The 25,486-nt window shown below is 41.3% G+C and overlaps 2 protein-coding genes across 2 annotated transcripts in view; both read left to right on the top strand.

The window, feature by feature from the left end:
- The window catches only part of SCN8A (sodium voltage-gated channel alpha subunit 8), a 205,563-nt gene that overhangs the window by 29,954 nt on the left and 150,123 nt on the right, over positions 1–25,486 (top strand). The window lies entirely within an intron of this gene.
- Positions 5,043–8,839, top strand: LOC128780579 (large ribosomal subunit protein eL31-like). Its single transcript, XM_053921478.2, has 3 exons — positions 5,043–5,076; positions 8,354–8,611; positions 8,643–8,839. Exons 1-3 carry the CDS (start codon positions 5,043–5,045, stop codon positions 8,837–8,839), a joined length of 489 nt encoding a protein of 162 aa, XP_053777453.2.

Below are 25,486 nucleotides of genomic sequence, written 5' to 3'. Positions count from 1 at the left end.
TATTGAATGAATTTTAAAATTTATTGTATTGTACTGTATTTTGTATTATTATTAAATTTTCTAGTTTAAATTGTTCTTTTCTTTTAGTGTTCTATTTCTTTGTTAAGACTTTCTGTTTTTCCCTTTATTTCAAAAGTATTTGCCTTGCCATGATCAGTGAAGCTCAGAAGGTCATCACCTGGCAAAGAGAAAGGTCGCTGGTTTAATTGTCAGCCACGGCACATGCCTCGGTTATGGGCCAGTTCACAGTAGGGGCATGTGGGTGAGAGACAACCAGTTGATGTTCTGCCACATCAGTGTTTCTCTCCCTCTCTTTCTCCTTCCCTTGCCCTTGAAGCATGTTTATAATAGCTGCTTTAAAGTCTTTGTCTGATAATAAATATCTTGGGGTTGGTGTCCATTGGTTTTCTTTTCCGTTGTGAGATATTAAGATTTTCAGTTTCTTTGTATACAGTTTAGATTTGTATCTTGGACATTTTGAATATTATGTTATGAGACTATGAGTCTTGTTTAAATCATATGTGTGTGTATGTATGTATATAATAGATTGTATATATATTTTTAAGCAGGCAGTCAATTCAGCTAGGTTCAGGTTGCAAGTACCTACCTGCCTTCAGTGGTCTGGGACTCAGTATGTTTGGTTTTCAAAGTATTTGCTCTGCATGCACATTTAGTTTGTCCCATGTGTGTGCCAACCAGTGGCCAGCCTCAGGCCTGGACAGTAGTATACCCCATAGATCAGTGTCAGAACCTTTGGTGTGCTGGTTAGAGTCAGATACTTTTGTGTAAAGCCTAGGGATGAGCCCAGTATTTCACATACAGCTTTTTGAGCTCCCTCTTCTGTCTTTTCTTCCAACTTTTCAGATCCACAGTGTTCTCCTTTCTGTTCCTCTTGCTAGAAGGCTGAGACTAGTTACTTTGCTCTGGCTTGCACCCTCCATGCTGACGTTGCCCTTGGGAACCAAACAGCAAGGGGCTAGGGAGAGAAAACAAAGCAATGAAGATTCCCTCTATGCGCCTGGGATTCTCAGTTCCTCTGGTCAGAGAAAAGGTTTCTCCATCAAGCTGCTGATGTCATTGCCACTGCTGCCTAATTGCCTTGGGGTAGGGCAGGAGAGAACAGAGAGAGAAAATAAAATCAAGGGGTCTCCTCTACCCTCTTTGACCTTTCGGGGCTCCCTTTCCTGTTTCTTGGACCAAAATGGAGGTCTTCGCTTGGAGCTCTTTCTCTCTGCGTCTGGTGCATGGTTCTGGGTTTGGGTTGCCTTTGAGTCAGGCCAAGAGATACCAGAAGAAGGAAAAAGGGAAACGCCCTGCTGGTTTTACAATATTCTGAGTTTTGATTTTTAGTTGACTTCAGTGGGAGAGGCAGGGAGGAGTGGATTGATTCTGTCATAACTGGAACCAGAAACTGTGGTTATTTAATAAACACATGCTGAGAGAGGACCAGGGGTGGCAGGTAATCAGTTCTGCAAGATCGAGGGACTGGACTGATAGGCCTTGGGGTTCGTATGGGAGGGGACACCCTAAGGAAGGACTCCTGTATTTTTGGTGCAGGACCTCTCTCTTCCACCTTTTTAATTTTTAAATGTAAATGTAAAGTGTTTTGAATAGATAATGTTTTCACTTAGTACCAATTTAAAGGAAATGCAAGTTAAGTAAGTCTCCCTCACTGACCTACTCTCGGGCCACCCGGATCCTTCCCCTGGGGGGCAACCACCTGCTGGTTTCTTGTGTGTCCTTCCGGACATATTCCACATATTGTCACAGTAAAGTAAGGATAAGTGTACATCTGTGAGTGAACGTGGTAGTGCACTGAACATATTAGTCCTTTACTTGTTTTCTCGTGTAGTGTGTTGTGGACACCTTTCCACGTCAGTATTTACAGAAGGCCTCATACTTGTCAGCAGCTATTAATAATGCCACTAAATGAATGTACCGTGATTTATTTAATAAATCCTTTATTGATAGGTGTTATTTCATCATTTAATGTATGTTTATTCAGTGAGTAAATAACATTTACTCCATCAATTTCAGTCCTTTGTTATTATAGGAAAGTTACAGTGAATATAATTGTATGTATATTTTGCACAGGTAAAGCAATATCTGTAGAATAAATACCTGGAAGTGATACTGCTGGGCTAAAGAGTATGTATGTCCATTTAAAATTGCCAGATTGGCCTTGGCTGGTATGGCTCAGTGGATTGAGTGCTGGCCTGAGAACTGGAAGTTTGCCAGTTTGGTTCCTGGTTCGGGCACATGCCTGGGTTGTGGGCCGGGTCCCCAGTAGGGGACATGCAAGAGGCAGCCGATTGATGTTTCTCTCCCTCTCTTTATCCCTCCCTTCCCCTCTCTCTAAAAATAAATAAATTAAAATCTTTTTAAAAAGTAAATAAAATTGCCTGATTTTTAATAGCATATTGATATTTCATACCACTGTAAATAATCCATCAAGTTTTTAAGCTTTGGTAAAGTGAGGAAATTAGAATGAATTCTAATTCATATAACCTTAAATCTTTTTTCTTCCTTTTAAAAAATTTTATTTATTTATTTTTAGAGAGAGGGAAAGGGAGGGAGAAAGAGAGGGAGAGAAACATCAATGTCTGGTACCTCTCACATGCCCCCTACTGGGCCCACAACCCAGGCATGTGCCCTGACAGGGAATTGAACCGGTAACCCCTTGGTTCGCAGGCTGGCACTCAATCCACTGAGCCACACCAGCCAGGGCTTATATCTTTTTTCTAACTCTGGTCCTGCCAAGTCCTTTACCACAATTATATGAAATAAAAGAAAATTAATTGACATTTTCCTTTCCTCCTCCTTCTAATTCCAGTAAGGGAGGGACATGCCAACAAGCTGTGAAAAAACATTGTAAAATGACTAAATAGTAAACAGAAAAGGAAGGATATGACAGTCATGAGGATTTGGATGAACTGTTGGACAGTCAGTTTCTAATCTACAAACGTTGGTTTGGATTAAAGCCTTTCTTTGAGGAACGTTTGGTCTGTCTGTGCTCTCACCTTTGCCACCACTCTCATGTAAGTAGAAGGGCAGGTGCAAGCTGATGTGGAACAGAAGTCCTGCAAATACAGGGTACGGCACAAATAGCACCCCTCTCTATTACAAAATCATAAGCATGTAATTCTGTAACATAACAACATCATACTTAAGCACAGCATATGACATTTGAGGTGAAATGTTCAAATTAAAACTATAAATTATTATTACACCCACATTATTACCCTACCAACCACACTCAGCAGGTCTTACTTCTGCCAGACCCTGTATAATGACCTTTTTTTTTTCCTGATCCCTGAATCAGCACGTGATGTGAAAAAGTTTTGTGTAAGAAGCAGTCTTGGAGACATATGTAGTATTATGGAGACCGGTGACTTGTCATTTAGGGTTTTCTTGATGGTTTATTTGAAATCAAAGTGTTCCTGGAAAATCTGAGATGTGGGTTTTTCAATATAGTGGGACATTTTCCTAATAACAGTTCTTACAGCATCACTTCCGAGACCAGAAATCAGATCAGTGAGGCGTTCAAATTTGTCATGTTTACTTGGCTTTGATGGTATTGGCTCCTGTTTCAAGTAATTTTAATAAATGAAGTTAGGTATAAAATTAATCTAAAGTAAGACTGTTTTAAATGTGAATGCTGTATCTTTTCCAAATGGGATCTTGCTTGGATAAATTATTAAGTAATAAAACTGGTTTTTGTGGCTTTTCAAGTAGCCATCTTGTTTTAATTATTTACATATTTAACCTGATGTTATTTCAAAAATTAGGATGAACATGCATTCGTTTTTTTTTTAAAGAAATACAATACTGGAGAAAATACAAAACAAAGAAAAGTCATTGTCTTGGAAGGCTGCTCACTTAGTACAGCAAAGCGATCATTATACAAAACGTTCTTGCAGTTTCTTGTTTGAATTTGCCTTGTGAACCTGTTGCACATCAGCCAGGTTTTGCAAAAGCCCCCGCAGAATGAGACAACATTATGGGGCAGACTGGGAAGAAGAAGCATGACCGTTCTAATGGCTCGAGTGGAGCAGGCTTGCTGGAAGATACTGAGATGTGGCTCACAGCGTATCCCTGGTCCTTCCTCAAATAGTGTCTTTATAGAGGAATTCATTAGTTGAAAGACTGTCAAGAAACTTATTATTGCTTAGATGCTGTATCTCTAGCTTTTTATCTTCATAAAGTTTTGTGACCACCTGTGCTTAGCAGTTAAGCATATGAAGTGAGGGTGGCCCTTGCCAACTATAAACTTACCACGTCTCTAGTCTTATCTGTCTAGTCTTATCTGTCCCTTTGGGTCTAGAAATTCCCTTTTGAATGCTGTTTGATGGATTTGGATTTAGAGATCAGAGTTTATGCTGTCATTACACATCTTTCCTAGAGGGCAGCCAATGAATTCTTAGAATTTTAAATCATTACCTTAAAAATAGTACTATTTTTCATTTATGAATACAAAGTGTATTGTACTGATGACCCCTTTTAAATAGTGTGCTCTCAAAAACTCTTTTCTTTTTTTAAAGATTTCATTTATTTTTAGAGAAAAGGGAAGGGAGGGAGAGAAACATCAATGTATGGTTGCCTCTCACGTGGCCCCCATTAGGGGCCCGGCCTGTGCCCTGACTGGGAATTGAACCAATGACCCTTTGGTTCGCAGCCTGTGCTCAATTCATTGAGCTACACCAGCCAGGGCTCAAAAAGTCTTAATGGCAGGTGTGGGTGTCAGGTGTTACTTATCAGTTCTGATATCTTAGGCAGAACCGTGCAGTTATTTGGCTACGGACTAGGACATTGTCATTATCAGTTTATGTACACAGTGATGCTTCTGGGGGTAATTTAATGTGGACGTGGAGAAACTGGGGTAGTTCGGATTTCTTTAGTTTTGTGTCAGAGGCAATAGTGAATTCAAGGAAGGAAGGAGCCGAGTTTCATCAACAGCCCTACGCCTCTCATTGCCAGGCCAGGATTCAGACCAGACAAGGTGAGAGTCCCAAGAGAGGCTGGAGTTCTGCTCCATAGGCAAGATGACCAGGGACACCCAGCTAATCTTACCTGGAGGTATGGGAGGGAAGGAAGGAGTCCTCAAAGAAAGAATATGTAGTCTGTATTTGGGGTTATTTCTACCTTTAGTAAAGAAGCATCTGACCATGAGTGTGCCATGGAAAGGCATTCTCTTTGTCAATAAAAGTATCCGTACAATGGATTCAGTTTACAGGATAATATGTCAACTGTACTTTATTTACTCTTTGTAAAAAAAACAATAGGATCCTATACTTCTATCACAGAGAAATCTTGCAAATAAAATTTTATATAGTTAATTTTTCTCACTTATTTGACCTTAGACCAGCAGTAAATAATTAAAAAATCAACTGTTTAGTTTGGAATAATTTTAGATTTATAGAAGGCTACGAAGACCCAGTTTCCCCTAATGCTAGCATCTTACACTACTGTGGTATGTTTGTCAAAACTGAGAAGCCCATGTTGGCACATTACTATTGAATTCCAGACTTCATTTGGATTTTACTTGTTTTTACTGTCATGTCCTCTTTCCATTCCAGGCTCTAGTCCAGTGTGCCACATTGTATTTAGTCATCACGTCTCCTTAGTGTCCTCCAGGCTGTGATCGTTTCTCAAGTGTCCCTTTGTTTTGTTTTATAGCCTTGGCAGTTCTGAGGAGTACCGGTGAAGCATTTTGTAGCCCTTCCCTCAATTTAGGTTTATTGAAGTCTTTCTCGTGATTAGACAGGGTTATGATTTTGAGGAAGAACACCTTAGAGGTTAAGGTAGTATTTGCCAGATTTCTCCACTGTAAAGGGACTATTTTCCCCTTCTCCATATTGTATTCTTTGGAAATGAGTCGCTAAGTCCAGCCCACACTTTGGGAAGGAGGGGTGAGGATTAAACTCCACCTCCTGGAAGAAGTATCTACAAATATTATTTGGAATTCTGTAAGGCAGGATTCTTCTCCTTCTACCTGTGTGTTTATTTAACATCATTAATTTTTGTCAGTGTGGACAAATACATAGAGTCATCTATTTACCACCCCAGTACCATATGGAACAGTTCCATCACTGTAAAAATTTCCCTGTGCGTTTCCTTGTAGTCAACCACCTCCCACCACACTGACACCACCAATCTGTTTTCCATACCTATAACTTTGCCTTTTCCAGAATGTTACATAAATGGAATCATACAGTGTGTAGTCCTTCATTTACCGAAATGCATTTCAGATTCATCTATATTGTTGTATGAACCAATAGCTTGTTCCTTTTTGTCACTGAATAATATCCCATTCTATGGATATACCACAGTTTGTTTATCCATTCACCCGTTGAAAGACATCGTGGTTGCTTCCAGTTTAGTATACTTACAGGTAAAGCTGCTATAAACATTTGCATATAGGTTTTTTAAAATCCAGTTTTCAGTGTGCTTGGCTATTAGTGATCGCTAGGTCATATTGTAGTTTATATCTAACTATATAGGAAACTGACAGATTGTGCAGCACTAGAGTTTAATCACCTGTTTGGGTTTTTGTTTTGTTTTGTTTTGGGGGGGGCAGAGGGGAAAATTAACAACTGATAAGACTCAGGCTTTTAAAAATTCAACTAATTGCCCTGGCTGGTGTAGCTCAGTGGATTGAGTGCCAGCCTGTGAACCAAAGGGTCACTAGTTCGATTCCCAGTCAGGGCACACGCCTGGGTTGTGGGCCAGGTCCCCAGTAGGGGGCACATGAGAGGTAACCACATATTGATGTTTCTCTCCCTGTCTTTCTCCCTCCCTTTCCCTTTCTCTAAAAATAGATAAAATAAAATCTTTAAAAAAATATTGTTGAAATGCGCTTATGTAGAAGTAGATTTGTAAGTTGAACTTCAATTCTTAAGAGGAAAAGAAGGATTTGAAAATGTAAACTTGAATATAGTGAAATTAATTTTTAAGATCAATAAAAATTCAAAAATAAAAATTTATTATTGGGTTGGCCAAAAAGTTTTTTTTTTACTCTAAGATGACTCTAGTAGTGCTTAGTTGTCTTTAACTTCATTCAAAACAATTTTTTTTACATTGTATTGTGATAGCTGTCGTATTAGCGTGCATTTAAAAGAAACATCAAAATTGGCAAATTTTTGTGCAGCCATTTTAATATTGAAGATGGAAGAAAATATGCAACATTTTTGGCATATTATGCTTTATTATTTCAAGAAAGGAGAAAACACAACTAAAATGCAAAAAAAGGTTTGTGTAATGTATGGAGAAAGTGCTGCGACTGATTGAATGTGTCAAAAGTGGTTTGCAAAGTTTCTTGGTACTATTGACATTTTGGCCAAATAATTCTTTGCTGTGGGGCAGTCTTATGCGTTGGAAGATGTTTAGCAGCACCCCTGGCCTTACCAAGTAGAAGCCAATAGTGGCAGGTAGCCGACATACTCAAAATATCCAAATTGATAAAGTTATTGATGAAAATGAAAAGCTTGTCTTTTATTCCACAGAAAAAACTAAATAGACTTTTTGGCCAACCCAGTATTGAAAGAAGAATTTATTACTTACATTTCCCAAGAGGAGGTTGCATGCCTTGCCACACAGCGCCACAGGGGGAAACCACAGTTTGGTTGCAAGGAAGAAGGAATGAGGGGAAAGTATGGCCCAGAGCCTTGATTGTGTTTTCCATGGGAAAGGCAAGGCATGGCTGGGGATATGGTTTAGGGTTGGCTAGTTTGCATAATTCCAGTGGGCTTCGGGGGCTAGGGGCTGTTCCTGGTTGTGTGGAAGCTGGCCCTGGGTTGATTTAGAGCCGGGGTGAGAGTTAGATAAAGGTGGTGATTCAGAGCCTGGGCCCTGGATGGCAGGGATGGTATAAATAGCTCTGGCTGTTTGTTATTTTGCCCCTGTAATTAATTGGATGCCAAATAGACAAATGGATAATCTAAGAAAACACAGAATAGTAACACAAACTTCCTAAAAAGAGCTCTACCTACCAGTTGAATAATTTAATTCAATGCAGTATTGACTGCCTACTTTGAAACAGGGATATAAAATTGCCTGAGATGGGGTCTTTGCCCTCAAGGAGCTCATGATATGTCAGGAAAACCAGATTCATTCACTAAGTAAACATTTGTTGAACATTTACCATGTGCCAGGCACTTGCGAGTCTCTGAAGATACAGGGTTTAATCTAACAGATAGGAAGTTCATAGCCAAATAGGGTGTGTTTCTATCGCTTACAAACATTAATATTTAATATAAAAATATTGGTTTGGCCAAAAAGTTCATCTGGTTTTTTCCATAAGATGGCTCTGGTAGCTCTTAGCTGTCTTTAACTTCATTTGAAATAATTTTGTTAGATTGTATTGTGACAGCTGTCATATCAGGGTGCATTAAAAAAAAAAATCACTTTTCCTTTCCCACAATACCTTGCACTCTTTCTTTCCAACCTGGGCCTGGCATACTGGCTCCCGCAAAGAAGGGTGGTGAGAAGAAGGGCCGTCCTGCCATAAACGAGGTAGTGATCGGAGAGCACACCACCCACATCCACAAGCGCATTCATGGAGTGGGTTTTAAGGAGCGTGCCCCTCGGGCACTCAGATCCAGCAATTTGCCTGGTGTCAAAGCCCACACCTGAAGGGAACTCAGGTGTGGGCATTGACACCGGGCTCATCAAAGCCGTCTGCACCAAAGGAGTAAGGAATGTCCCGTGCCGCATCCGGGTGCGGTTGTCCAGAAAACGTAATGAGGATGAAGGTTCACCAAGCAAGCTCTGTATGCTGGTTGCTGACGTACCTGTCAGCACTTCCAAAAATCTACAAGCAGTTAATGTGAATGAGAACTAACTGCTGATTGTCTAATAAAGTTATAAAACTGACAAAAAAAATCAAAAGTGGTGAATTTTTGTGTAGCTATTGTAATATTGAAGATGGAAGAAAATATGCAACGTTTTCAGCATATTATGCTTTATTATTTCAAGAAAGGTAAAAACTCAACTGAAACGCAAAAAGATTTGTGCAGTGTGTGGAGAAGGTGCTGTGACTGATCAGATGTGTCAAAAGTGATACTCGAAGTTTCATGCTGGAGATTTCTTACTGGAGGCTGCTCCATGGTCGGGTAAACCAGCTAAAGGTGATTGCAATCAAATCAAGATAATAATTGAAAACAATCATCATTATACCATGAGGGAGATAGCCGGCATACTTGAAATATCCAAATTAATCAAGTTATTGTTGAAAATGTGTCTTTTATTTTATAGAAAAAACTAAATGGACTTTTTGGCCAACCCAACATATCCTCTTACTTTGTTGCGTTTCCTGTTTCCCTCCACCCCCCAGTCTTTAGTTTTTTTCTGGATACACAGGTAGATTTAAAGGACCTTAGATTATGGATTTGAGTTTTCACATTCACTAAAAATATAAGCAAATGCATATGATTGATAGATTTTAAGGATATGGAGCAGATATATTAACTCAGAAAGCTCTCATTTTTACCGTTGCACCTAAAAAGCAGTAATGGGGGAGGCAGCATCGTTACATGTGGGTAGCTGAAGGACTGTGGGGAGGAGGGGCTGCGGGGAATGTTAGGGGCCGTGAGGAGAGAGTTAGAAACTGGGATGTAGGGGTCAGGAGGTGGGTTCCGGTGTTGGTTCTGTTGTTAGCATTCTGGGCACGCGTCTTCCTTTTTTAGAGAACGGGGTTGATGATTACAACTTGCTCTACCTATTTTATTTTGTTGCCTAAGGTGAAATGAGATAATAAACGTGCGACTTAAGGTGCAATACAAATATAAGGTATATTACAATGCCTTATACATAAAAAGCCTCAGAAAATATTGAAGGAATGAATGGGTATATCTTTTTTTCTTTTGTTCCTGACCTTCACTCTAAGAAATGAGAAGGGAGTTTGATACTATTTTCTGAACTTTACTATGATCTATATCTATAATTTAGTAATTATGTGCTTTCTTGTATTTAGTGACTGTTTTGAATGAGTTACTCTTGGCACTTCAAGGGCAGTAACTAAAGTGTGTACATATTTTCTGTCTGTTATAGGCCCAGGGCACAAGGTACGTTATAGGTACTCAGTAAATATTTGTTGATTGATTGATACTTGTTGAAGGTTTAGCATATCTAAATAAACCCTTTGGGGACTAATTCTAAAGCAGAATATATGCAGGTAACAGAGAAGTTGGTATGCAGACTGAGAGAGATCATCACGGAATGGAGATAATAAAAAAGATTTGATAGAAGGTTTGAGGGAGATCCTGATACAGACCTTAAAGGTCCTTAGGTTTAGTTTGGGAAACAAAAGAAAAGCAAGCCAGATGGAGGATTAGAGGTAGGAGTGAGACTGGTGTACTAGAAGGTGAGTAGTGGAACAGTAGTAAAGGTCAGGTTGGTAAGGTTTTAAGAATAATTATTTTGAAAGATTTTCTTTATTTATTTCTAAAGAGAAGGGAAGGGAGGGAGAAAGAGAGGGAGAGAAACACCAATGTGTGTGATGCATCGGTTGGTTGCCTCTTGCATGCCCCCAGATGGGGACCTGGCCTGCAACCCAGGCATGTTCCCCAATGGGGAATTGAACCGGCGACCTTTTGGTTTGCAGTCTGGTGCTCAGTCCACTGAGCCACACCAGCTAGGGCAAAAATAATTTTAAAATTGCAGTTATTCACTGTGGCTATCAGAGTCAAGCAAGCAACCTTCAAACTTTGTTCAGAAGTCGGTCCTTGTCATTGTATAGAATAGCTCTTCAAGGCTGAGACTTAATGCTTACAAAGCCTCTTGCTTTTGCAGAGCCAGTCTCTTCTTAGACTGCTGATGTCGTGAACAATATAATCCATGTGGAGTGACAGAGGTTTTGAGATGTTTTGTAGTCCAGCTAAGCAGATAAACCAGGAGTTTACAGCCTTTTATGGGGATGTGCCAAAGTTTGGGTTACTTTCCTTCTGGAGGATCAAGAGGATTCTTGCTGTGTAGGGATTCTCAGGGGCTGGGGTTGGGGGTGGGGCAGTGTGTGACTGCATACTGGCCCCAGCCGTAGGTGGCTGGTTGAGACGGTTTAAAGTAGAAAGAAGAATTGAACATGGGTATCCACAGGCGTGGGGGGGGGGGGGCCGGCAGTGGCACGTCTCCTTTAAAATAAGAGTATTTTTTTTATCCAGGAATTACAGCAGTTGGCAGGTACCCACCTCCTTCATGTTCACCATCAACCTAGTAATGTGTTAAGTAAGTACTGATTGCATACTCTTAAGTACTAGTCTGGATGATGTTTTTACTGGCAGTCTGGGAAACGCAATGTACACAGGTTACCTGCTCTTGAGAATTTCTGTAGAGGACTCTTAATCCTGGATAAACACAGAAACATGTATAGACAGTTGTGTAAATGTCCACTGACTATGTTTATTATTATAAGATATGGTACCTATCTTCTGAGTTTGAAGAGCTGCTGTGTAGAACAGGGATTTGACTACTGTTTGACCTCAAGAGTTAGCATCGAGACTGCTCGGCGAAAGACCGATAGAATCTGAGGAACACACTTATTTGTTAACAGAGGAAACGGGCTGCCCTGGGTCACAGTTCCCTGTCTGCCGTGTGATTGCAGTGGAGGCTGTTGTTCTTTGGTGATTCTCAAAGGAATTGCAAGTGTTCTCTGTGTGGTTGGGCTATCGGGGAACGTCAGCCTTGTCACTTGACATTTTGGACCAGGCACTTGTTGGTGGGGGTTGTCCTGTGCACTGTTGGATGTTTAGCAGCATCCCCTAGTCTACCACTAGATGCCGGTAGTCCCCCCGCCCCCAAGTTGTGGTGCTCAAAACTGCCGGGAGCTCTGCCAAGTGTTGGCCGAGGGTCAGGAATGCCCAGTGTAGAGCCACCGGGCCAGGTGAGATGAGGGTGCCTCAGAAGTCTGGTGATCTAAACTTTTTTCTCTTGTACGTGAATTCTGCAGCATACGTACATATATTTTGCAAGTGAGAATGAGTTAGAGGAATTACATAATTGGAGTGGTAGTATTCTGTTATTTTCCAGTTTAGGGAGGCTTTCTGGGCGTGAAAGATTTTCAAAGTTGAGTGATATTGGTGAACTTGGAATATACAGGCTATTCCCTAAACAGGGCGTGTTTTTGGGAAAGGACTAAGAGATGAAAATGAGAAGATTATACAAGGTTTCAGTAAAGACAGCTGGAACGACTAGTGTGAGGGGGAGAGAGGAGATGCGTAACTTATTCATAATGGGCAGGTCAGCTGTGGTTAAGAAGAGCATCAAGGTTCTCTTCTTCATCACTCTCTTTGTCTTACTTTCCCAAAGCCTGTGTGGTTCTGTGCTGGAGGAGGAGGGAGTGCCCAAGGAAATTGCAAGCTTTAATATTAGCTTGAATCATATGGCCTCCATTTTTGAGTTTTGACACGGCCAAGTTTCTTAACCTCACTGTACCTTGTTTATTTTTTCATTTAAAAATGTTGTATAATATGAGGAGGAGTGGAGGGAAAAGACAGAAAACTGTACTTGAACAACAATTTAAAAAATTATTGTAAAACATACAATAACATAAAATTTACTAAGTAAGAACATTCCCATTGTGGTACCAATATAACCACCATCCTTCTCCAGAACCTTTTATCTTCCCAAACCGAAACTCTATTCCCACTGAACACTCACTCCCCATTCTCCTCTTCCCCCAGCCCTGGTAACCACCATTCACTCTGCATTTCTAAGAATTTGATCCCTCTGCGTGCCGTGCACACAGTGAACCATACAGTGCTCGCCCCTTTGTGACTGGCTCATTTCACTTAGCATAATGTTTCAAGCGTCATCCATATTGCAGCGTGTATCAGAAGTTCTTTTTTAAGGCTGAACAATATTCCATTGTATGTATATGCCACATTGTATTATCAGTTCATCTGTGGAGGGACACTTGGATTGCTTTCACTTTTGGGCTATTGTGAATAATACTGCTATGGTGTTTTTCATTCAAAAATGGCAAAAAAAAAAAAAGAGTAATGCTTCCTTTATAGACTCATGTGGCCGTCTGTAAAGGCTCCTAGCAGAGTGCTGGACATTGGCACATAAGTGGCATTTTCTTTCCTCACTTTTTTTTATGCCGGCTTCACTTCCACTTCTTTTATGTCTCCTGCCTAGTACTATTATCAACCAAAGCAGGGGCTAATGGATTTTTTCCCCCTGCCAATTAAAGTCCATTCCAGGACTGACATTTTGTAATCAATGTTCTCTGAACTGTTTGTTTTATTTTAAGACTAGTCAATCTCTTTGGAAATTTGAGTTGATTCTAAGATTGCCCTAAGTGTGCAAGTTCTCTATAATGGCTCTGAGAGTCCTTTACTAAATCTCATTGTCACACTTTTCTCTAAGATAATTTGTTCCAAAACCTTGCTAATGGCAGCTTGCTGTGCCTAGGATCCCTAGTTCCCTTCATCAAGGGTTTTGATTCATTTGTCATTCAAAAGACTATTGATATCCTGAGGGCAAGTTTTAGATACACTTGGTGAATTTCATTGCTTTGTTCCTCTGACTCCTGCCTTTAAACACCCAGGCTCCCGCCCTCTGTGGGAAGGATTATTTTTGGCTGGCCCTTTTCTGTCTGCGCTGTGCCATCTGTCACAGGGGTCATTGCTCAGAGGCTAGCTTTTTCCCTGCTGGGAGCAGGTGGTCAAAACCAAGGGCTGTTGACAGGGTCAGGTTGGAGCAGATTACCAGTGTGCACCCCCTCCCCACCCAAGCTGTGTCTTTAGTTGTTATCCTTCAGAGGAAGAAGAGAAGGCCTTACCTTGGGGTCTTTTTCCGTGTTAAAGAGCAAGAGATGCAGATGTGATCCTAAAAAGTGTTAGTTAATTCCAGGTCATTGACTGCTCTTGACTCTATCTACTTCACCTGGTTCACAGTGTAGCAAGAAAGTGACATCCATGAAAATTTTGGATGATACAATTATTTAAGCTGATTCATGTCTGAGATGCTAGAGGTGACATCCTGATCCCTGTTCAAACAAAATAAAATACCCCTGAAATCTTTCAATGGTCTTGGGTGGTAAAGACCTTGGTTTTAAAGTCTTTTTAAAAGAGATTGTTCTCCAACCACTCAGGATTCTGAGCCTGACTCACAGGAGAGCCAGCCCAGTGCTGAGTCACTTAGGCAACTTCATTCATTGATCATGTGCTTGTGCGCAGCGTGTTTGCAAGGTGGGAGAGAGTTGCTGTTTTCAAATGTTCCTTCCCGAGGTAGCATGGTCCAGAAATGAGCCGAGAGACAGGATGCTGGAGTTCTATTCTTGGCCCAGCTATGCACCTTCAGCAAGATACATCCCCCCACCCCACCCCACAGTGTTGATATGGAAGAATCAGGGAAATAAGTAAAGCCAACAAGACAGATAAGAACAGAAGGGTTTTTAAAACATGGTTTTCCCAGAGAGATTTTGGCCCCAAACCCATGGCTCCCTGGTTAGCCAGGTTTTATTACCACTTGCTCAATTAAGTAACTTACCATAGCCTCTACTTATACAATAAAGAGGAACTTCTCCAAAGATAAATTCTGGCATTCCTAGTTTTTATTCTTTTTCAAACCTGCGATGCCTCCTCTTTCCCACAGTACCTACTGCATTGTACTTGGGTACATTTAGCTGTCTTTAAAAGCACAATTTTTTTCCTGCTAAGTGGGGGGATTATTTCAGAACAATTTAAAGAATAAGTTAGTCCTAGGCGCATGGCCTCAGGTTACTGAAATCAGCTTGACCCCTTGTGAATGATGGCTTGTTTCTTTGGGGCTTCCATAGTTCCCTCTCGGTCTAGCGTTTGCATGGCTGTTCTCCCTTGCTGGTTGATATACTCTTGTCTAACCTCAGTCCCAGACAGGATTCTACCTTTCACCTCTTCTGATCCCTGGAAAGTACAATCTTTTCCACCTAAGCCTCAGGTACTGTCTACACTTTGGCATCCTAATCTCAATGTAGTGGCATCTTTAAACTTTGTCCAAGAATTCTTTAATATGAAATATTTTAAGTATATAGAATAATATAGTATTTGTTTTAGGTCTTTTTTTAAAGGGAATCTTTGTGGGTACATTTGAAGCTCAGAGCTACTACATCTGCCGCCTCCCCAATTCTTTTGAACAAACCGTTTTTTGTCCAAAGCACATTGCAGAGTGCTCTTAGCCTCCCTGTAGGAGGTCTGCCTCGCATGACCTGTATTCATTATTCTGTTTCCTCAAGAGTTTTCACAGCTCCCCTCCCCTCCCCACCCCTCACTGAGACCTTGGGCAAATTACTTTACCTCTCTGAGCTTTATACTTCTCATCTGTAAAATGAGAATAATAGCAACACGTGCCTTCTCCAGGTTATTTTGAAAATCAAATGTGCTAAAATATGTAGAAGTAGTTTGTAAAGCTCAGTGTTATGTGTGGCTTCCTTCTTCTATATAGAGAACCTATAGCATTGTTTTCCAAGGCTGTAGGAAGGGGTGCAGAGAGAAGGGAGATTGCCAGGGAAAGTAGTGGGTCAGAATCCCCAGGGACTTTTTCAAACAATGACATGTCTGCCCTACATTGGTGTGTGGATACACATGCATGCACATACATGTACACGCATAACAATTAAGAATACTTTGAAGGTAGAGGCCAATGGAAATCTTCTCTATCTATATTCCCTTCTATCATTTTCAAGGTCCTCTGTTATTTTCTGACCTATCTCCCACATGGTTTTGCACTAGAATGGCCATTAAAAAAATCAATTTCTTAGTCTCTATTTGCTCAAAGTTCAAATTTTCAGTAAGAATCTTCATCAACTGTTTGGCTAAGGAGGTTTGCTTTTACCAATATGTGTTGCAAAATTCTTGCCACTAATTCTTTTTTAAGATTTTACTTATTTTTAGAGAGAAGGGAAGATAGGGAGAGAGGGAGAGAAACATCGATTGGTTGCCTCCCTGTACCTGCCCCAATCGGGGACTGAACCTGCAACCCAGGCATGTGCCCTGACCAGGAATTGAACGGGCAACCTTTTGCTTTGTGGGATGACACCCAACCAACTGAGCCACACTGGTCAGGGCTGCCACTAATTCTTTATTACCCAGAGCTTTCTCTTTGTGCTCTCTCTCTCCTAGTGAATGTAGTCTGAAGAAGGCTGTCCTGCTATGCAAGACTTAAAGATGCCTCAACATCTCCTTTATAGCACATGAAACTGAACACAGGTGTAATTACTGTTTAGTCCTTTCTGTACCGGTGTGTGTAGGTTGTCTGTGTAGATCTTGGTTGCTGGTCATTGTCTCCGTCTTCCACATTTACTTAATTATTTGATTTTATTTAATTACGGTATTCTGGCCCGAACTAGAGAAGGGATACTTTGGTAAAGATATCGCTATATAATTCTTCTTATGAACTATTCAGTTTTATTATTTAAAATGTTTAAAATTACTTAAAATATATAGAAATGGAAAATGCTTATATAATACTCTAGAACCCAGTAATTGAACTCCTGGGTATGTAATTAACCAAGAAAAACTCCCATGAGCTCATGGGACCTGGACAGGAGTGTTTATGGTAGCCTCGTTGGAAACAGAGGTGCATCAGCAGGAGAGTGGATGCACCGTAGCATAGCCAAACGATGAACTACTGCTGTGAAGCTGTGAAAATGAATGAATTAGGGGAAAATGTGTCAAAAGGAATAAATGTCAACCATAGTATGGGGTAGAAAATGCAAGTTTCAGGATATGATCAATATTTTGCCTTTATAGAAAGTTACAGGGCATGCAGAACAATCCTTTATATTGTATGTGGATACACTGTTTATGTGGTTATCTATACAAACACGCAAGAGTTCGAGGAAGCCTCATTCAGGATAGTGGTTGCCTTTGAGGAGGGTAGAAAGGAATTATATGGAAATAATACACAGAGGGCTTCAGTTATATCTGTAAAATTTTGTTACTGTCTGTATGGTGGTTTTTCTTTTTACCTGAAACATTTCATAAAATAAATTAACTGTAATAAAAAGGATTCCAAATGTTTGTCTTAGTCTGTTTGAGTTGCTATCACAGCAATACCATAGCCTGGGTGGCTTATAAACAATAGTCGTTTATATCTCAGTCCTGGGGGCTGGGAAGTCTAAGGTCAAGGTGCACATGGACTCAGTGTCTGGCGAGGTCCCGCTTCCTGGTCCATAGAAGGCCCTTTTGCTGTGTCCTCCCAGGGTGGGAGGGGAAAGGGAGCTCCCTGGTGTCTCTTTTTATAAGGGACTTTCTCTTTCATAATTTATCACATGCATTTAGGGGAGGACACAGCATGTATGACAATGTGTATAGAATACGACCCTCAGTTTTGTAATATCAGGCAAACGAGAGAACATGGAATGATTTAACAGTAGTTCTGTGGCTATTAGGCTCACAGATAGTTTTTATTTTTTACATTTTTCCAAGTTTTCTTCCATGAAAGATATATTATTTTTATAACCAGGAAAAATGGCAATAAATATTATTTTTTAAGGAGGTCACAGGATAGCAAAATAACACAGTAAAATAATGCTGACAGCTGCTCAGAATTTTTCCTCCAATCTGGACCTGAGACTACTGCCTATAATTTTCAAACACTTTAACTTGATGGGTGGTTTACTGTTCTCTTTCCTTGGAGGAAAAAAAATGTGTTTTTAAATAATTAGGTGTAGATGGAAAAAACTGCTAGGATTTTTAAAGCCAAAGCATGCTATTTAGTATTATGTAAAATCAGGTTAAGACAAATAATGATTTTGAAAGACTGGCAGGATGGTTAACAAGTTAACCACTTCGGATTAGAAGAAACTCTTACGAGTTTGGAGACAGGTTGGATCAAACTGAAGAGAAGTAAACTTAATTTTTAAAATATTTTCTGTCTGGTCCCTAGGACTTCACACGTTTCACATGCTTATAGAACAAGCTTTATTTTCTTCTCAGCGTAGGGATTACTTTATAGGAAACCCTACCTCCACTCCATCCCCATATGCATGCCCCTCGTTCTGGGTTTGTGGATCTCTAGTAGCTTCCCCTTAATGCTTTTGTGTCACTGCGTTGTAATTGACTGATAATCCACCTATTTCTACCGGAGTTCAAGCTCCACAACAATGAGATGCACGCGTTTGGTTCATTACTGAGTCAATCTCCGGGCTCTAGCACAGTATCTGGTGTATAGAAAGTACTGGTAGATAATTCTTGAATGAATGAATGAATGAATGAATGAAAAGGTCATTCCTGAAGGGGACCTCTGGAAACAGCCATTTGTTGGGAAACTTTGAACTAGGTTTTCTACTCATAAGTATAAGAGAGGGAATTAAGTAGGGTAATAAGAATTCCAGAATTTTCTCTGAAACTTCTAAGTGAGAAATGAAAAGCCAGAGTTTTAAACGCTAGTGCTTTATTAGAGATAATAAATAAGGAAGTAGGGAAATGAAGAAAGTAAAGCCAGGATTGAGATAAATAATGATCTTTAAAGGTTTAAATTGGTTCCTCCTTCATTATATCTGATTTTAAGTGTTTTAAAATCTTGCTTTAATTGGTATGAATTCTTAGTATTAGAAAAGTTATTTTATCAGTATTCATTTTATAAAATCTTCTTATTTAAATATAGCATGCATATAGAAAAATGCAGAAATCATTATGTATGTCCAAGGGAACTGCTATCCCAAGTATTCATTCTTTAATAACACAGTTTTTATAGACTGTTTCAACCTATTCTCCTCTATCAGGAGGAAGCAAGCCTGTTGGGCCCAGCTGTTGAAATTATCACTGTCTTCCACCTAGTGGTGTGATCGAAGGCATGGTAACTTTAGTCCAAGGGTGATGCTCCATTTTATTGATAACAAATGTCATATCCCAAAATCATAACTAATTTTTATCACAGAGATCTTAGACTATGGGTGTGTGGAAAGGTGACTGATAGAAACTTAGTTCTGTAGTTGACTTGAGCCCTGGCTCTCTTGGATATTGAAGACCTCAAACAGGTATTTAGAGTCAACTTGCTTCCCAGTATGGCTGTTTTTGGTGTCTTACTTAAGACATCATCGAATACTGTTCTTTTATTTACGCCACAAACGATTATCCAGTGGCATGCTGTATCCCTCTTTGTGAACAAGGCAAGGCATTCGGAGGATGCAATGAGTAATAAGGATGATCTCTGCCCTTGAGGTGCTTGGAATCAGGTAGGGAAAATGAAACACAGAAACACAAAACTATAATTTAAAGCAGTGTTTTAGGAGTAATGTAAAATACTGAGGGGAGGGAGAGATTGTTTTTGACTAGGGGGAATATGAATAGCTGTCCCAAACAAGGAGAGGTAAGACAGCATTCCAGGCAAAAGGAATGGCACAGCCAAAGGCATAGGAGTGGAAAAGTACAGTAGGAGTGAGGAATGGTTTTATGGAGCATAAAATACAAGCCGAGGGTGGCTATTAATAGGCTGAAAAGGGCCCTGAGTGCTCATCTAAAGATTTGAAAATTTAATCAAAAAGCAGTGGAGAGTCTAAAGGTTTTTGAGCAGAAGGGAGCCATGGCCATCGAACATAAAGTTCATACCAGTTTCCAGTTTCCCCCCAGTTTAGACTGTACTGCCCCTGGGGTTGCATGGATGTTGCCAGCTTGGAGGGTAGTCACATTCATTTGTTATCAGTGAGGTGTTCTAACAATAGTTAAGGCACCATAGCAATCATAAACACTTTTCTGCTTTAATTGGGATCCTTTGCTAGTCCCTGCTCTGAATAGATGAGAGAGAGAACTTTGAACATTGCAAGGAAAAATGTAAGGTTAAGTTTTGTTAATACATTACAAATGAGATTAGAAATACATTTCTCATCTTGCTACCACTGTGCTTGTCCCATTACAACGTTCTTTTCCTGAATGAGAAACATCATTCTGTTAAGGGCAAAATGGGATTTGGCCACCTGCTGCCATGCACAACCATAAAACAGAGATGGGGGCGGGGAGGGAAAAGGTCTGTATCAGCAGGGTGCCCAATTTGGAGTGTGGAGACACTCTTGCTCCAAGCCATTCTCTTCTTCAAAACAGAAATCCCCTTGTTCCTAAAAAGACTGAAATCCAAATCCATGCCCAGAGACGCCACCCCTCCATTCTGATCTGCCCTTTTGGAGCCCAGGGCTGCTACAGGGATGTGTCTCCATCTCTCCAGCTCCAGGCTCTCTTTCTGTCTCTCTCTGGAGCTCACTCTTGTGAGGCCAGTGTCACCGCAGCTTTCTCCCTCTCCTGGGGCCAGGGAGCACTGCCAGATCCCTGCAGCCAGTTGTGCTAAGGGACACTGGACACCAGTGTCCAACCAAGGCTGCTCATGCCTTAGCGGCCAGCAAACTTTCCCAGCCCATGCATCTGTGTGCTGTTCTCAGGGCAAGAGAATGGGAGCAGTCCAGGGCCTGTGCAGTGTGGCGTGGGGCTGCAGCGTCCTGCAGGCCCGCCGCGGGTGAGGTGTGCATCCTGCACAAGCCTGCTCAAGCAGGGTAGTGCAAGAGCTGTGAGTGGGGCCTGGCTGTGGAAGCAAAGGGTAGCGCTTTTGTGTGCGCTCCATTTAAAATCTTTCCCTCAAAATCCTACGCTCTGGGGGAGGGTCTAACTTCCCAGCCAATTCAGGGCCAGCTTTCACCACGAGCGAGCATTAGCCTGCACGGGCTGTGCCCCTCCTCTGGCTTCCATGTTCCAGAAGTAGGTAGGAGGGTTTTCTAGCTGCACAGGGGTACTGCACCTCTGCCCAGGGCTGGACGTCACCTTGTTACGTGTGTGTAGTAACCTTTTCAGCCCCCACAGCCTATGTAGGTTCTGGGCAAGCCGTGTCCCTTGCTGCGCTAGTTGTTTACTTCCCCATGGGTATATGGAAGCCTATCAGGCACCAGCTCTGGTTTGAATGCCAGGCTGCCTTTGGTACTTCCCAACCCCTCTCAGGGGTACTGCCCTTCTCTGGGAAGGCGGGCTCTTTCACAGGGCTGCCGCTTCAATCCACCCCCTAGGAGTTTTCTCTGACCCCTCCCTTCTCCAGGGTGGGGCAGCCTCTGGAGCTGGTTTGGAGTTTTTCCTCTCTGCTTGCCCAGTGATCTGGCCAGATCCCCCTGTTAAAGTACTGCAGAAAAGCACAATGGATGAAGAGTCACACCCTGAAGTTAAGTCCTGACTCTGCTGCTTACCATCTGTGACCCTGTCATGGGTGGTGGTGAGATTCCAGATGGAAAATGGCTGTGTAAGCATTATTAACAGTATCGGGATACATGTTGCTGTGCCTCATGTTTGCAGATGATGTCTCATGCAGGCATTGCTGACAGCGTTTATGGATGCTTCTGAAAACACGTCGTCTACCTATGTCCACGGTGCTTAGAGGCAGTGTGTATCATAGAAAAGCACTGTGGTAGAAAACAAGCACTAAATCCCAGCCCACATTCTGCCACTTGCTGGTGCAATGTAACTCAGATGTAACTACCTGCTTTTGTGAGCTACCTTCTTTGTCTTAAGGCACCATAAAAACAAAACGGGACAGCAACAAAAACAACAGAACAAAACACACTCAAATTGAATTCTAGAAGAGTGAGTAACGCAGACTTTTTAAAAATGATTTTATTTATTTTTAGAGAGAATAGAAGGGAGGGAGAAAGAGAGCGAGAGAAACACTTATCAGTTGCCTGTCACAGGCCCCCAACCAGGGACCTGGCCTGCAACCCAGGCATGTGCCCTGCCTGGGAATCAAACCAGCAACCTTTTGGTTTGTGGGACGGTGCTCAGCCCGTGAGCCACACCAGTCAGGGGTGTGATGCAGATCTTTAATGGAGGGTTCTTGAACACATTAGCAGGATGTGTTGGACTTTAAACCACTAGACTTCCTAAGAACTATCCTTCAGGCATCTATCTCCTCTTTTTCTCCTTTGTTATCTGTCCTCAAACTCCCTAGCCCGATTGACAGCAGTCTCCTGGGCCCTGCCGTCGAGCATCAGCCACATTCTCAGAGTTTTCTTCCTGGCCTCATCGTCAATCACTGTCATAGTCATTACTGTTATTTAGAGTTTTCCCTTTTCCCTTCTTACACACTGTTCTCTTCAGCATAAGGCACATAGCTAGTCTCAACAGGAAAGGAATTCTCCCTCGTTAGAAAATAGATGAGGGCCATTTAATATTTTACCCTCTGTCACTCTCTGTTTGATACCCAGTAAGTCAGTTGACCTCTTTAACCCAATACCTTTGCTGTGAAGTGGGGTCTTGCAGTATTTGCTCCTTTAACTTTACAAGTGAGGATGAGATGAGGTAAAGGATAAGGAAATACTCTGTAAATGTTAAAGCATTATACAGATGTGAGGTGGCATTCATTTGTAGCCTCGGCAACTGTTTGAAGAGTTTGTCACTCCGTCAGTTCAATCTCCTGAGATTTTGAGCAAGTCTAAAATCTTAGACTTGTTCAGGAAAGATCTACCCTGGTTTGGGCCTTTATCATGTTGGGGTATGTTCCTTCTATGTCCAGTTTATTGAGAGTTTTTATCATAAATAGATGTTGAATTTTGTCAAATGCTTTTTTTCTTCTATTGAGACGATCATATGATTTTTATTCTGCATTTTGTTAATGAGAGACCTACCCTGTTTTTGATCATGGCTGAACACACTATGACTTCCTAACAGTGTAGAGCCAGGCTACTGTGTAGTATTGCATTTACGTCTGTTATAGCACTTAGAGATTGCTGACAGATATTCTGATGTCTGCTCCATGATAATTCTGTGAGGAAGATGATTTTATTATTCCCATGGTTGAAGCTGTACCTCAGACCTTTCAACTGTGTGTGTTTCCCTGCTTGTGTGGTCTGAATACCACAGCAGCTACTTGGGTGGCCTATCTTCCCTTCTCCCATGCACCTTCATAGAAGTGTGAGCAATGCAAGGGACTCTGGCCAGGATGGAGGCATAGGTAAACATGACTCGCCTCCTTGCACAACCATAGCAAAAATTGCAACTAAAATATAAAACAACTGTCACCCAGAGTCATCAGAAAATCGAGCTGTATGGAAGTCTGACAACCAAGGAAATAAAGGAGTCATAGTCATCCAGACGGGTAGGAGGGACGGAGATGGAGAGACATGCAATGGGTGGTCCCACACGTACACATGGTGGGTGAAAATCGGGGGGGATACCTCGGGAAGGAGGGATACCTCAGGAGTGAGGGATCCCAGCCTTACACCAGACCACCCAGCCAGGGTCCCAGTGCAAGGAAGATTAAGTCCCCAAAACTTCTGGCTTTAAGAAACAGTAGGGGTTGGCGTGGAGGAAGAAAAGCGGGATTCTCAGGCATCTCCTCTTAAAGGGCCCGAAACAGACTTAACATAGATGCAGACTCAGTCCCTCTGAGATCCAGCACTGAGGCAGCAGCTGGAGGAGCACCAGGGGCAAACGGGAGACGCTGAAGTGTCTAGCATTTGGGCAAGTGCTGGGGACACCTTCCTCCTGGACAAAATGTAAGAGTCCAGGCAGTGGCCATAGTCCCTTTGAGCCCTCCTGGCACAGAGCCACATAGCGGAGACACCTCCTTACCTGAAACTCCACCAACCTGATTCACACGGGCTGCTCCACCCTGGTGTACCTAAGGTCCACACCATCCAACCTACTGGTGTGCTTTTCTACAATAGGCCACACTACTAAAACAGGGAGTCAAAGCAGCTCTACCTAATACACTGAAACAAACACAGGGAGGCTGCCGTGCCACAATGAGGAGACAAAGAAATATGACCCAAATGAAAAGAACAGAACAAAACTCCAGAAAAAGACCTAAACAAAATGGAGATAAGCAATCTATCAGATGCAGAGTTCAAACACAGGTATTTAGGATACTCAAGGAACTCATTGGGTACTTCACCATATAAAAAAGACCTAGGCAGAAATGAAGGTTACACTAAGTGAAATAAAGGAAAATTTACAGGGAATCAACAGTGGAGTAGGTGAAGCTGAGAGTCATATCAATGATTTGGAACATAAGAAATTAAAAAAAAATCAGTACAGCAAGAAGAAAAAAGAATTAAAAAAAACTAGGATAGGCTAAGGAGCCTCTGGAACAACCTCAAACTTACTGACATCCAAATCATAGGGGTGCTGGCAAGAGAAGAGAAAGAGCAAGAAACTGAAAACTTACTTGAAAAAATAATGAAAGAAAACTTCCCTAATTTGGTGAAGGAAATAGACATACAAGTCCAGGAAACTCTACAGAGAGTCCCAAACAAGATGGATGAAAAGAGGACCACACCAAGACACATCATAATTAAAATGCCAAAGGTTAAAGATAAAGAGAGAATCTTAGAAGCAGCAAGAGAAAGGCAGAGAGTTACCTACAAAGGAGTTCCCATAAGACTGTCAGCTGATTTCTCAAAAGAAAGTTTACAGGCAAGAAGGGACTGGCAAGAAGTATTCCAAGTCATGAAAGGCAAAGACCTACATCCAAGATTTACTCTATCCAGCAAAGCTATCATTTATAGTGGAAGGACAGATAAAGTGCTTCCTAGACAAGCTAAAGCTAAAGGAGTTCATCATCACCAAGCCCTTATTGCATGAAATGTTAAAGGGACTTATTTAAGAAAAAGAAGATCAAAACTATGAACATGAAAATGGCAACAAATTCGCAACTATCAACAACTGGATCTAATAAAACAGACTAGGGAAAAACCAGAACAGGAACAGAATCATAAATATGGAGATCGTTTGGAGGATTATCAGCTGGGAGGTGGAAGGAGGAGAATGGGGGAAAAGGTGCAGGGACTAAGAAGCATAATTGGTAGGTGCAAAATAGACAGGGGGATGTTAAGAACAGTATAGGAAATAGAGAATCGAAAGAACTTATTTGCATGACCCATGAACGTGAACTAATCGTGGGGGTGGGGATCACTAGAGAGGAGGGGGCAAACAGGGAAAAATTAGGACAACTGTAATAGCATAATCAATAAGATGTACTTAAAAAAATTTCATTGAATTCTGGAGTTGGAAGAGACATAATCATTATTTTGTGTCATAGGTTCACAGCTATCCTGACACTTTGCAGAAATGTCTTCAGGGGTGATAGGAGAGGAGTGAGGTAGGCTTCAGGCAGAGATGTTTTACCTGCATTATGTATTGACATTTCATCTGAGATTTATTTGAACTTTCACTAATTGAATACAAAAAGCTTTAAAATTTTAATCCAACTTTCTACCATCCAATGCAGGAATCTACTTTGTAATGTGACGGAAAGACAGTGACTTAGGAGAATGTGTTCTTTTAACAGTTTTCTAAATTCTGAGCTTTCTAGTGCCTGGCACATAGTGGACATTCAAGAAGTGCTTCGATCAAATGAATTCTTGGTTATGGCTGCGTAAGATCAGCTGGATAGTACTGGACCTCTTTTTAGCCTCTGTGTTCATGCCTTTATTGAGCACATAATTATTAGATGATAGGTATCGAGCCAGGATACAATTCTTTCTCTTTTAAGCCTCTATATGTTTAGAGCCTTGGTAATTCTCTCAACTTTTTTAGAAGCC

The sequence above is a fragment of the Desmodus rotundus genome, chromosome 3 (assembly GCF_022682495.2).
Source record: "Desmodus rotundus isolate HL8 chromosome 3, HLdesRot8A.1, whole genome shotgun sequence".
Taxonomy (NCBI): domain Eukaryota; kingdom Metazoa; phylum Chordata; class Mammalia; order Chiroptera; family Phyllostomidae; genus Desmodus; species Desmodus rotundus.
The sequence above is the reverse complement of the archived record's forward strand: the minus strand, read 5'-3'. Positions and strand labels throughout refer to the sequence as shown.

Excerpts from the sequence above, each read along its gene's own strand:
- LOC128780579 (XM_053921478.2), top strand. The coding sequence starts at position 5,043 with ATGACCAGGGACACCCAGCTAATCTTACCTGGAG. Across the intron at positions 5,077-8,353 it reads CCAGCTAATCTTACCTGGAG|ATTGTATTGTGACAGCTGTC; the intron begins GTATGGGAGGGA and ends TAATTTTGTTAG. Across the intron at positions 8,612-8,642 it reads CAGATCCAGCAATTTGCCTG|GTGTGGGCATTGACACCGGG; the intron begins GTGTCAAAGCCC and ends AAGGGAACTCAG.